We start from the raw sequence: 13,549 nt of genomic DNA, 5'->3' as shown, positions 1-13,549 counted from the left end.
ATGACATACATCACATAACACTGCACCAAAACAAGCTGTTCTGATTGTCATTTGAAGAATCTTTATTGTTGGCAAGCTCGTCAAATGAATATATATATATCCTTCCTGCTATTGATTTCACTGAAGTTAGATCACATGTCAAGTTTGTTCACCACACTCAGTAATATTCCAGCAATATGATGGCGGTCTGTAAATAATTGAGTCTGGACCAGACAATCCAGTGATTGACATTACTTCTTGTTATTAGTTTTATGACACATTTTACACTGGTGCTGGCACTGTCATTGTTTAGTTGACACATTAATTTCATGATTTACAGCATTAAATGTCATAATCTCTGACTAATTGAGTAAACAAGAATTATAACAATACTCACGGCTAGTTTCCAAGGCATACTCAATGACACAGCTGTTATGGCTGGAGAATAAGTGTTCATGATCTCTGTTGAAAGAATAAAGAAATAGAACATAATTACTTTATAGCGTGTATCCAAACCATTGGCTAATTACACCCGTAACCCAATCACCCCTTGTAACTCAATCACCCCCGGGTCACCACCCTGCACCGTGCCCGGGGCAATAATCCCGCGGTAGCATCATCCCGCCTTTGTTATAGTCCATCATTCGCGCACCGTCTCTCTTCAAGTACACATGTGTTTCGCTGTATCTAATCGCTTTCCCATCCACCCACCCAGCTTGCCACTCCTTTTCTTTCCTTTTCAGCCGGATGTGTCCTCTTCACCTGGAATGCTAATCACTCCTTTTCTTCAGCGTTTTTCTATTACAGGTACCAGCAGAGCAGATTGTATATATGTCAATAAACCTGTACATATGTAAAATAGGTTTTCAGGGCGCCTGTATATATGTACATACCTTCTAAACGATTCTGATAAATGTAAATAAACATGCCTTCTAAATAGCTGTATATATGTACATATGCGAATACCTGTCTCAACAATAAACTATGTCGAGGTGTGCGGGGTTCTTGTGGGCTACACTGCTAGTAACAAATTAACTTGCTTCCAAATTAATACTCATGCTTAAGGCTACCTGCTTTTCAGCGGGAACCTTTCCGGGGTTACCTGCTTCTCAGTGGGAACCTTGTCTTTCCCGACTTTTCAGCCGGGGAATCGTAAAATAACATATGTTGGGGCAAACAATTGCCACGTATATGGGCCCGGCGGCGGAAGTCGTCTTGTCAAGCGGTAGCTGACAGTTGGGTCCGCGGCGGTAGTCGCACAATGGTTTTTCTAATGGGGCCAGGCAGTGGGATCTGCTTTGGCCGGCTACCTGGGGCCGGGCAGTGGTAGTCTGACTTAGGTCAGCAGCGGTAGCTGCTTTTGGCAGCGTGGTAGTTGCCAAGCAATGGTAGCGTTTAAATATGCTACCGTGGGGGCCGGACAGCGGTAGCAGTCTCCGGCCAGCAGCACTAGCTGCGAATCGCCGTTGGCCACGCTAGTGGCCATGGCAACGGTAGCATTTTGGTATACACAACTAGCAGCTTAGTAGCCCACTAGTACCTGCAAACCCTCGGCCATTTAACCCAATTTCATCTTATGTTTTTATTATAGGCACGGGCATCCATGGCTCGGTGGCCCGTGCCTCTCCTTGGCATATCACGGGATAGTACCTGAATGAAGATTACCAAAGGCTCACACAGATTAGCTTCTGAAGTAACAGCTTCTGATTGTCTGAATACCCTAAAAAATTATTTTGAAGCTAATTGCTAAATTGTAAATTTTACAGTAAATTGTACATTTATGATACTTATCCTATCTCACTCTATGGATCTCATCCTTCTTCATCCGATCCTTGTGTGGAAACGTCCCAAAACAAAGTTTCTAGCTTCGGAGCTTCATTCGCCCTAACCTCTCTTGCATCACAATGGTGACCACCCTGTCAATCAGGTCATGCACACGGATCTTGTGCAGCTTGACATACATGCACTGATCACCTGACACCCTCTGCCTCATCATTCTCTTTCTTTTAGCTGACAGGCTGTGTAACTGTGATGTAGGGATGGATGGGCATGCATAGTTTGTGTGAGATAGGTTAAGTATCATAAATATACAAATTATTTTGAAGCTAATTGCTACATCACACTCACAATTCTGACTTTTATCAAAAGTTCAGCACTGTCAGTCATTTTGAGTCAATTTGCGTGCATTGAAATAAAAAAATGACAAGAAGACGAAGTCATGTTTATCCCCTGCCAATTGTACAATCTAAAAGACAATGACATCTGCAATCACATGTGACATTGTAAATTTGTAAATTTTACAGTAAATTGTACATTTATGATACTTATCCTATCTCACTCTATGGATCTCATCCTTCTTCATCCGATCCTTGTATGGAAACGTCCCAAAACAAAGTTTCTAGCTTCGGAGCTTCATTCGCCCTAACCTCTCTTGCATCACAATGGTGACCACCCTGTCAATCAGGTCATGCACACGGATCTTGTGCAGCTTGACATACATGCACTGATCACCTGACACCCTCTGCCTCATCATTCTCTTTCTTTTAGCTGACAGGCTGTGTAACTGTGATGTAGGGATGGATGGGCATGCATAGTTTGTGTGAGATAGGTTAAGTATCATAAATATACAATTTACTGTAAAATTTACAATTTTTAAAACTTTTCCTATTTTACTCTATGCATTTACCCCACGGTTACACAGTGGGTTGCAGATTAACCCAGCCTTTATTCGTCTTATAAATGTGAAATATTCATGGGGAAGCTGCTGCTAAACATGCCTCAATCCTAAGGTTGTTACACATCCTCGTCCAAAGACAATGACTCATGAATTTATGGGTGGATCACTGCACTTGAATGAGAATACCCATTTATGCAACTAGGACACAATGTCATGCCATCAGGTATAACATGCGCTGTGTGTTATCGTATAGGACATCATACTATGACGATTGCGTGGTTTTGAAGTAGACAACCTATTCAAACACAACTAGTAGCCAATGCGGGAGGGGTCTCCAGTCAATTAGCTCTACAAGACAAACCCACCATAGGCTCTATGACATAAGCCGAAGCTGCTTGGCATCTCATTTTACGCTTTGTTGTAGCTATCAACCCCAACCGCAGAATATAATTTGCTAAGACAAGATGAGGTAATGATCGACAATATCCTAAAGAGGATGTTCAAACCAATACTGGTACATCACATGCTCCAGGCAGAGGTTAGCAGGTAAGGGTTTGGGACACCGCTGAAAAGGCCTTTATCTGCATTGACGGGCTGCCGTTAATTGTTGAGCCAGGACTAGCGAACCGAAGTGTTGAAGTCCTTGGACATCAGTTACAGAGACATCTCGTAAGTAGTGGGAGACGAAGACTGTATCAGACCTCCAAAAGTATCCTTCCATGATAGCGTTGAGGGAGCAGTTACTGTGAGGTGATAGCTCTCGTCTCTTGAGGATTTGATGACTGAGGTGGAGACTGTCACGCAAAGTTGTAGGCACGGAGACCGCTGTAGGGAAACCATTGAGGTAACCACCTTTGAGATGGGGATGAAAATCATCAAAATGTCGGGTTGACCTGGGAGTTGGTTCTTTGCAATGAAGTCCCATCGAAGATCCAAATGGACCTTTCCATGGCCATGCCAAATCGAATCGTGTGAACATCCAAGGCATGTATCTCGCTGACCCTCACAGGAGTTGCCAAAGCTAGAAGGAAGACTGTTTTGAGTGATCTGCTCTTCCAAGGGCTCGTATTCTGCTGATGTCAAGTGTTGAAGGATAACTTTTAAATCCCATTTGGGTGGACTAAATCTGTTTCATTCCCCTTTCAGTCCCAAGAACCCGAAGACGGACGCATTCTACCTGGCCCCGTCCAAAGCTCCGCACTACAGACTGTTGGTTTACTACCACACCCATTGGGCACAACACGCTGAAAACCACCGTGAAGAAGATGAGTGAAGAAGCAGGCTTCTCCGGCAAGAGAACGAACCACTCGCTGAGGGTATCCACTGCCACGAGGCTTTATAACGCAGGAGTAGATGAACAGATTATATGTGAACAAACTGGTAAGTTTTCGAAAAAAAACTAACAAGCCTATATCTATAAGTTAAGCAAGCAATGTATACAGATGTAGCGTTAATCTGTTATAAATAGTCATGACACGTTTGGTACTGTGTACAGTATATCTAACTAATGCACTGAGGTAGCTAGGTTCCGATCCCTGCAGTACAAACATTGGATTGCCAGTTCAAACTGTTGCCTGCAGGATTCACTGCATTACATACCAACATCAGTGTTGCAGATGCCGGAAACTGACCGTTGTGAAGTGATTGAAGGACTGTTGAAAACGGAGTTAAAACAGACTTCCATCACCCTGTCTCTAGATAGCAATTTACTCTGGGGTTTTTCTGAGTTGGAGAAATATACTTCTCTTTTAGAATTAAACTTGAAAAATGTGATGTTATTAATTTAACTGTTGCCGAAAATATTTCATGCTGCAGTTTTAATGATTTTTGCAAGTCACCGAAGTTCAGCTGTGCGTCTGTACAAGAAGACTAACACGGCAATGCAGGCTGCCGTTTCTGATATTATTTACGGGAGTTCAAATGAAGAACTATTGGCGAAGGCGGGGAAAGCAGAGACCGGTACGAACAGTGCTGCGACAGTTTCATTGCTCCCAACAAGGATGGTCAAGGAACGGCGGGAAAAAACGAACAGACCAGTACCGATACCGCTGAAGTGGTCTCAAATCCAGCAATCGTGAATAAGGAAGCTGCAGAGACACGCGGAAAACAAATCTCTCTTGTTTTCAATATCAGTGTTTAAACATGCTGTAAAATTGGGACAAATAAAAAGCTATGCACCGTTTTTGTTCTTTTTGCATGATCAGTGGCATTTTGTTTGCCTTTAAGAAAACTTGTAGGTCTATATTGAAAACAGACCCGGTTGGGGTCTTTATGGTTAAAAAGAACTGGTGTAGGTAAATTAAAAGCCGCCCCCGGCTTTCAGAATGATGGACTAACCAAGGGTCTTCAGGGGTTGAAAAATACCATTGCCCGAAGCCTGTGCCAAGTAAGGTTTAGATGTCGGGCGTGTAATATACGTTTTCGAGCATGCCCGTGGACAAGTAGAGTACACAAAATGAACTGGGTCAAGTTTCACGGGAATGTTATCATGTGATCATGTTACGGTATTTGATTGGCTTATATTTTGTTAGTGTCCCAGACTGACAATGTAATTTGCATATAGCTACGCCAGTCAACCAATGGGATTAATTAACATTTCAGGCAGGTCAACAACGAGAACCAGGCTTCTTTCATTCTTAAATCGTAGTAACACTTCCATATATGGCACATGCTTCATGGAAATGGAATTACAGACAGATGACATTTCTTGGAAATTGTAACACGAGGTTGAAACATTTTCCAACTTTAGAAGCTTCATTAGGCCTAGCTTTGATGAAATATAATTTTGTCGAACTACAACAAATGTGACTTTTAACGAGTGAAAGTATTGCATTTATTTAATATATGTTTCTTTTCGTTGTCAACTAAAGTTCATTTCCAGGCGTCAATAGCGATAACCTGACCGTGGTTCCTGTAAATAACGGCAAGTTGTACGATCTATCGACCCCTTTATGCACGATTTCGCCAATGTTGATCTAAACTGTATTGAATGAAATTTTGAAAAAAAATAATAAAATATGCTACAAAGATATGTCAAGGTACACAACAAACATGTTGTTTTTTTATAACCAGATAGTGTAATAATAGGATTTAATTGCGGAATTTGTTGATTGGTATTTCCGGTGTTGCGTGCAGGTGGTAATGTTTTTGCGATGGGGAAATGACATCGTGTCAGTGACTTGAGTTTACTAAAAGTGTATGTAAGTTTTGGGAACGATGTGTTACCGCACACAATAACCGAGTTAGCGCTATATTGAAGAGTGCAATAGCGAGGGATCACTGTAAGTAAACCTGCAGTCTTTTGTTTCAAATGAGTAAGCTAGTAAAGGAAAGAGTAGCCTCCTTTTGCCTCATTAGCACCCAGAGGGGTATCTGCAATAACAATTTTTATTGCCAGTACCGCACATGGCTGATCATGTCTCAGCGGTCTATTTTAAGTTTCTTGGGTGGTGGGGACGAACTTAAAAGGAAGGCAGAGGGAAATTCTGAAAGTTGTATATCGGCCAAGAATAAGAAGTATGACGAATGTAAACGAAAATGAACATTCATCGCTGGGTGGAAAGACCAGTTTCCTTGGGTTGCGTATGATGACACAGCCAAAGTCATGAAGTGCTCCATTTGTTCCAAGTACCCAAACATACACGCTCGCAATCGTAAGAAAAACTTTTATTAATGGATGTTCAAATTTCAGAATTGAGTATTTGAAAAGTCACGATACATCAGATGTACATTTGGAGGGTATGTCATATGAGAGAGACGCTCAAAGTCAAAGTACAGCAAGTACCAGCGGCAGCTGCGATGTGACCACGCCCTTGTCTGGGCCCACATGTAGCACTGACAATGTGAGTCCTATTGTGAAAGCCTTACAAAACAGTGACAAACAGACAATGCAGAAGTTGGAAAAATGATTCATTACTGCATTCCATGTTGCTTACCGGGGGAAACTGCTCTGTGATTTTGAGTTTAATTTGGACCTACATGACTGTGTTGGTGTTGACATTGGGAACAAGTATAGGAACATTGCAGGTGCACGCAAGTTTATCAAAGCCATTGCATGTTCTCTCCAGAAGGAATTTTAGTCCCAAACTGAAGAAAGCCAGATCTGTGACAATTTTAAGTGATGGAAGCACAGACAGTGCCATCTTGGAACAAGAAACTGCCTTTACATGAGATATGTAAGCCATGGCCAACCAGTATCCTTCCATGCAGGAACAGTACCTCTCGAACAATGTCATGCTGATGGTGTGCTTGGTGGAATTAGAAAAGCTGTTGAATCAGTTGACATTTGTTTTGATGATCTGTTGAGTACTACAGAAGCAAGTGGTCCTTTAGTATCCGTGAATTTTGATGGTGCTTCAGTCATGCTTGGCAGCAAAGGTGGTGTAGCAGCAAAAATATGCAAACAAGCAAAACATGTTGTACCAGTGCATTGTGTAGCACATAAGCTTTACCTGGCCGTATTGGATGCTGTCAAACATCTTCCTAGTCTGTCAAATTTTGAAGATGTCTTGAAACAAGTTTTCAAGTTCTACCATTATAGTCCAAAAATGAGAAGGGAACTCAAGACGGTGTCTGACATATTTAATACTGATCTTGCCAATCTGTCTGATGTGAAACAGGTGAGATGGCTTGCGAGCAAAATCCGAGCTGTTAGAGCACTGAAGATAAGCTTTCACTCAATACTCAATCACTTTGAAAGTGCTCACAGAGGTATCTCTTGTCTTCCAGAAGGAAGACCTTCTCATTATTGAAGTCCCTTCAGCAATTGAAGGTCTTGTCATGTAGCGCCTAAACTGTAAAATTGATCCTGTTGGAGCAGGGGAGAGTATGGAATACTTTTCAAAAATGTACAACCATAAGAAATCCTCTTTTGATGGTGTGAAGCTAAATGGTGTGTGCCCCCCTGTCATCTTTAAAGATGATACATTCCACCTATCGCTTGTAGATGGCATCATCACCTACTTAGATAAGAGATTTTCATGCTTCAAACAGAAGCCTCTCAAGCACTTCTATGTGTTTAACTTCACAGAATGGCCCACTGAAAGAGACCCCTGTCTGTGTATGGTAGCACCCACCTGTCTGAGCTGATGGAACATTTCTCTGCACTGTTCTCAGGAGAGGAAAGAAAACAAATGTCCAAAGAATTTATTGACCTAAAAGGGCACCTGAAAGGCTGCACCAGACCAGTTCTTGATACATATCAGCGGCTGCTTGAAAATACACCTGACAAGTTCTTACATATCTGTAAACTTGTTGAACTCACGCTTGTGGTTAGTCCAGGAACGTCTATTTGTGAGAGAATGTTTTCAAGCATGAACCTAGTTAAAACTCACCACAGAACAGCTCTAACCCAAAAGACACTTTGTCATACACTGACAATTATGACACATGATTCAAAGAAACTTTCAGATTTTGATCCAAGACCTGCCATTATGGAATGGCTTCACAACACACCAAGATCAAGGCATATCTTGTCTTTAGTGAAAGAGGCTAAACCTGAGCCTGTACCAATGCTTGGTCCATGCAGCAGCAAATGTGTTGATTAGACTGTCACTCACTGTGTACATGAGATGTAGAGTAAACATGGTAAATAAATGAGACAAAAGGGTTAGTTTTAATCTTTTATTACAGAAATCCAAGGAGGACAGGTGTATCTCTTATTCTCAGTTCTGCAGCAGTAACATTTTACTGAATTTATTAGTTTGATTCTGGGCTAGTACATTTTAAAATAGGGCAAGTGAGAATGTTGGTCATACTTGCCCTTGGTCAAGTAACATTTTTAATAATTTTTCAACCCCTGGTCTTACAGTCACGATAAGGTACCACTGAAAACAATGCAATGACGTCACATGAGGTTTATAACTTTTCATAAAATATTTTGTTCTGTTATCTGCTGCAATACTAAGGGTCGTGTCAATAAGATGTTACCTCATTAATAGACTGTAAAAATGTGGTTTTAAAGGAATATAGCTCTAAAGGTGCTTTGGATTTATGTCCCTAAAAGGAACAAAGTTTTTGTGTGTTTTACCTTAACACATTAATGACATGTAACACATGTCAGGCGCTCAATATCCCAAAATATCAACAACTTTTGAACATAACATGTTCAGGAAAAGTGTCGAACATAGTAATTGGTAACATTCATTAGTTACCCTCTCCCACTGTCAAGTCAACACGAGGTACGTTTATATATGTCTACTGTTGTAGAGTTATATTAAGAGAGATGTTAACCGTTGTGTTAAGTCCGACTGAAACACATTTAGAAAATCAATACTTGATTATCTGAATATTTCATCACTTTGCTTTGATAAATACAGCAGCAAGCAAGAGTCGAGCAAGGATTGTAGAAATGTACACATTTGAATGGACATGTTTAAGCTCTTGCTTGGTGTTGATGTAGTATTGCGGGCATAGCAGAGCAAGAAACGCCAAGTACCAAAACTGTTTTAACGGTTTAGAGGGTGAGAGAGAGTGGTGGGTGGGTCGGTGGAGAGTGCCTACTACTAATATGAAGACAGAGATAATGAGAAGAACAAAATCTTGCAAAAACAAGTGCAAAAGTGAGCGTGGCTCACTAATACCCCGGACCCGCCTAGTGTGTCAGTAGTTGCAAATTAAATACCTAGGATAGGGTTAGGCAGGGTTCCCCCTAGACTCCAATATCTGAGAGTCACCTTGACTCAGCCTATGAATTTTTGGGAGTCAAAAATATTTTTTGAGAGTCAAATGTTTTATTGTATGATTAATGAAATTTAAAGTGTTCACTGTTAATGTTACACTTAAAGTTAAGTATCTTTTAAATATGATATGTCTTTAGTTTACAGTATTTTCTTGAGTATAGTGCGCACTTTTTTTCCAAAAAACACAGCTGTGTAAAATGGGGGTGCGCATTCTACATGAATTATTGAGTTTTGATGTTTTTTCCCCATGGTAAGACATTACCGTGAACACCGGAAATACCATGTCAACAAATCCATACTGAAGTTCGCAAATTATTCATGTAATTACACTGTCTGGCTATAAAAAGTGTTCTTTGTATATCTGGACTTACGTTTGTAACTTATTTCATTAATTTTATTCAAAATTCCTTTTAATATTGTTTTAAATTAATTTCGGTGAAATCTTGTGTGAAGCGATCGGAAGATCGCACAACTCACCGTTATTAACAGCAACCCCAGTTAAGTTAACAAGTGCTAATTAATGTTATCAGCTGATTGTACTACAGAGAAATAAAGGATATATGAATGAAAAACAAAGTTTGTTGGTTTTATTTTTTAAACAATCTTTAATTACTTCACAGCTCATGAAACAATTTACAGTGACACTAATACAGGATGAATAAATAACATCAGTTTCAACTGTGAGACATAATTTTTAATCATGGATGGATATTAAAATACATTTCATGTCAGATTATAAATAATACCACTAACTCATTTACATCTTTTATCTAGTTATCTTGTATTATCTATCAACAGTGAAGTTGAACTGAAGAATTGTGAACACTCGTAATATTTTCTGGCTGAATAGAGTTTATTAGGAACAACAAACATGCCCAAGGCTTTACATTTCGTATATACCATATTTATTCGTGTATAATACACACTCGTGTATAATTCATACCCCTGATTATGGGGAATTAAATCCTGAAAAAATTATCTCTCGTGTATAATACGACTTTTCTTCGGTCTCATTTCAGGCTGTCATGATCCGTCATCGAAAATCACATAACAAATCTGAATTGAATTACGCAAGTTAATCCTGTTGTTACATCTGGTAATAAAAATGTGTTCTCTGTATATCTGACCTCATGTTTGTCATCTATTTTATTAAGTCAGCAGTGGTGTTATGCGAAGTTATGTTACTTCACGTGCTGACATCGATGCCACACGGAGTGTGAGAGTTACGTTCACTTTGATGAATAAATCTATTTTGTCGTGTCCTCACAGTCGCGCAGTTTTAGTAGCATATCTATATAATTATGCAAAACAATATGTAAAGCCCCCGGCTGTTCTGATTTTAGCATTTGTTTTAAAACGAGAGAAAAGTCTGGTCATGTGACCGGCTATGCAAATTAGCCCGTGGCAGTGGTGTTATGCGAAGTTATGTTACTTCTAAAAATGACGATTAATTAAAAACTTGACGTAAATTTTAAGATGTTTGCAGATATTGTCTTCAGAAAATGTTCATAAATTAAGTTCAGGTGAGTAGTTGTAATATTTTCATTCCAAAGCTGGTAAACAACAACATAGATATTTTGAAATTGTGTCAGTCATGACGCAGTCATTTATTTCTGGACGTATTTTTCCTTAATTGTGAGTCATATACGCAAGAATTCTCAGGGGTCAGGGGAAACCCTGGTTAGGGTTTGAAAAATTCATAAAAAAATGGAAAATTAATAAAAACAATTTTTTTCCTTTTGACTGCACCCCTCCATATGGCACTAAGTTTGAGATGAATCCACTGAATAGTTTAAGAGAAATCACGCGGACAAAGTTTTCGGACAGACGGACGGAATCTTGGTATAACTATATACCCCCGACATTTTGTCGGGGGTATGATAATTATTTTAACTCACATTCTTGTATCACTGTAAATCGTGCAATTAAAATAACATGATATCAGAATATGTTAATCCTTGTAAAATAGTAATTTGAAATACTATTTTTTCCGATCATTTCATCAAAATTCTTTTTCCTTTATATTACTGGGTATGTTTTAATATAATCACCGGTAGATTGGGACATAACGTGTGTAGAGCTGATTGCTGTTAATGGCTTAGTTTACAAGACAATATACGTGATAATCTTTATCCCTGCATATAAAACAATGCCTAGCATAACAAGAAATACAATCGAATTGGTAATACATCATGTCTAGTGTTGTTTAATCGCAAATTTCACATTTTCATTGACAAAGTTTGTTATTTTGTTGTTTATTCACCTGAAGTGATATGATGTAGTTTTTTTACCGACACAACAAGTTAAAAAGAGTTTGATGAAAGTGTAACTCATACATAAGCCGACCTTTATCTACAGAATCTTTTTTCTGGTCCTCAAAATTCGGCTTATCTACTGTCGTATACGGAAGTTGCATGCAGGCAATTTTGATCTAGAAGAACATTGTGAAATGTGATATTTTATGGTGATGTTTGGTTATAAATTCAAAGAAGACAGCTTTCTCAACATTGCTGACACATGTTGAAATGTTGAAGAACTTGGCAGTTTGGATTGAGCCCCTTAGAAATGTCCCTAAAACTTTTGAACACCTACCCTGGATGACCTGGGCTATGTCCAGACTTCCAACACTGACAATACAGCTACAGAAGATGCTTTCAAGCAACATATGTTGAGAGCCATGTTTCAGACAACAATATGGCTGTAGATACAGCACTCATCTCATCTGCAGTGACAGATCATATGTTGTTTCCAGGAAGTGTCCTTGTCTCATGCCTTGACTGTCACATATCGAACACTTCACCTGCTCTGAGTGCCAAAACTCTGCACCAAACGATGAACCTGAAGGCTTGAGTGACAGTGGCAGTGGTGGCAGTGACTAAATGCATCTTACTGACAGTATTGAAGAAATTGCAAATAAGTGCTTCACCTTGACACTTCAAAGTAAGTCAGCAATTATAGTATATAACATCGGCGATAATTATCTCATATATGACAATAACACGATATATGGAGTTCCTGGTCGAAACGTAAAGATACTTAAACGATTCATGTGTTCAAATAAAACAGTTTGGTGTACAAGAAAGTAAGTGATTTCATCGTAAATGTTTTAAAATGTAATCATATATTTGTTATTTTTTTAACAGGAAGGGCCTGGGATCACATTTACTGAATTTGTCATACATTTTATTTTACCTACTTTAATTGTGGTATTTTTTATAAGCCCCTAAAGCAAACAGCAAGGGTTAAAAAACTATGACTTTTAACAAGTATGGCATTCATGATATATGTATCCACTCCCTGTCAACTAATATTCGTTTCAAGGTGTCAGTAGAGATAATCTGACCATGGTTGCTGTAAAAAACGATGAGTTGTGCGATCTACCGATCCTGTTACACATAAAATATTACCGAAATTAAAGTAAACCATATGGAATGAAATTTTAGATAAAACAATAAAATATGATACAAACATAAGTCCAGATATACAATAAACTTGTTTTTATGACCAGATAGTGTAATAATAGGACTAAATTGCCGACTTCATTTTGGATATGTTGATTGGTATTTTCCGTGTTTTGCTTGTTTGCAGTGATCAGCTGGTAATGTTTTTTGCAATGGGGAAAAGACATGGTGTCAGTGTAAAACTTCAGTTTATTAAAAATGTACATTCATTTTGGGAACCATGCACTACAGTTGCTATAACCGAGTTAGCAGTATATTAAAGGGTGCATCGAGGCATCACTTATCCCTTGTACTTTGGGGACCAAATAAATTGATAAGCACTATAAACGATCAGCGGTTAACCGAGTTGGAGTCATAGTGGGTAGATGACCAACACAACAGTTCATACTCTGCCTACCTAACACGATATATGATACGCGTTTTAGAGTTTGAAACAAGATTAGAATGGTAGTTGTTTATGATTCATGCTCATAGTGTAAAAAAGTTTTAAAAATTATCAAGTGTTTGAAAAAACCACATTGTATTCTTCTAGCGTATTCAGGTGAACAAAACAGGTAAAACAAACTTGGTTAATTAAATATGAAATTGGACATATCACTAGATATGATGATTTCCCATTTAAATTGCATTTCCTGCTCTCCAAGGCATTGTTTTATATGCAGATTAAGAATACTGTGCATATTTTCTCATAACTAAGCTGGAAATATTAATCAGATTCTCCAATCTACCAGAGATTCAGTTAAAAATATTTA

At 38.9% G+C, this 13,549-nt stretch overlaps 1 protein-coding gene across 2 annotated transcripts in view; it reads right to left on the bottom strand.

Annotated features, from left to right (window-relative positions):
* LOC139480579 (coiled-coil domain-containing protein 24-like) overlaps positions 1-13,549 on the bottom strand; it is a 364,688-nt gene that overhangs the window by 127,090 nt on the left and 224,049 nt on the right. The window contains exon 4 of one of the 2 annotated variants that reach the window (XM_071263719.1): positions 377-441. The exons of the other annotated variant lie outside the window; for it this stretch is intronic. Within the exon in view, the coding sequence (XP_071119820.1) occupies positions 377-441 (65 nt within the window). The remainder of the gene's footprint in view (positions 1-376; positions 442-13,549) is intronic. 2 annotated transcript variants of the gene reach the window in all.

The sequence above is a fragment of the Haliotis cracherodii genome, unplaced genomic scaffold (assembly GCF_022045235.1).
Source record: "Haliotis cracherodii isolate W230 unplaced genomic scaffold, xgHalCrac1.p SCAF_4, whole genome shotgun sequence".
Taxonomy (NCBI): domain Eukaryota; kingdom Metazoa; phylum Mollusca; class Gastropoda; order Lepetellida; family Haliotidae; genus Haliotis; species Haliotis cracherodii.
The sequence above is the reverse complement of the archived record's forward strand: the minus strand, read 5'-3'. Positions and strand labels throughout refer to the sequence as shown.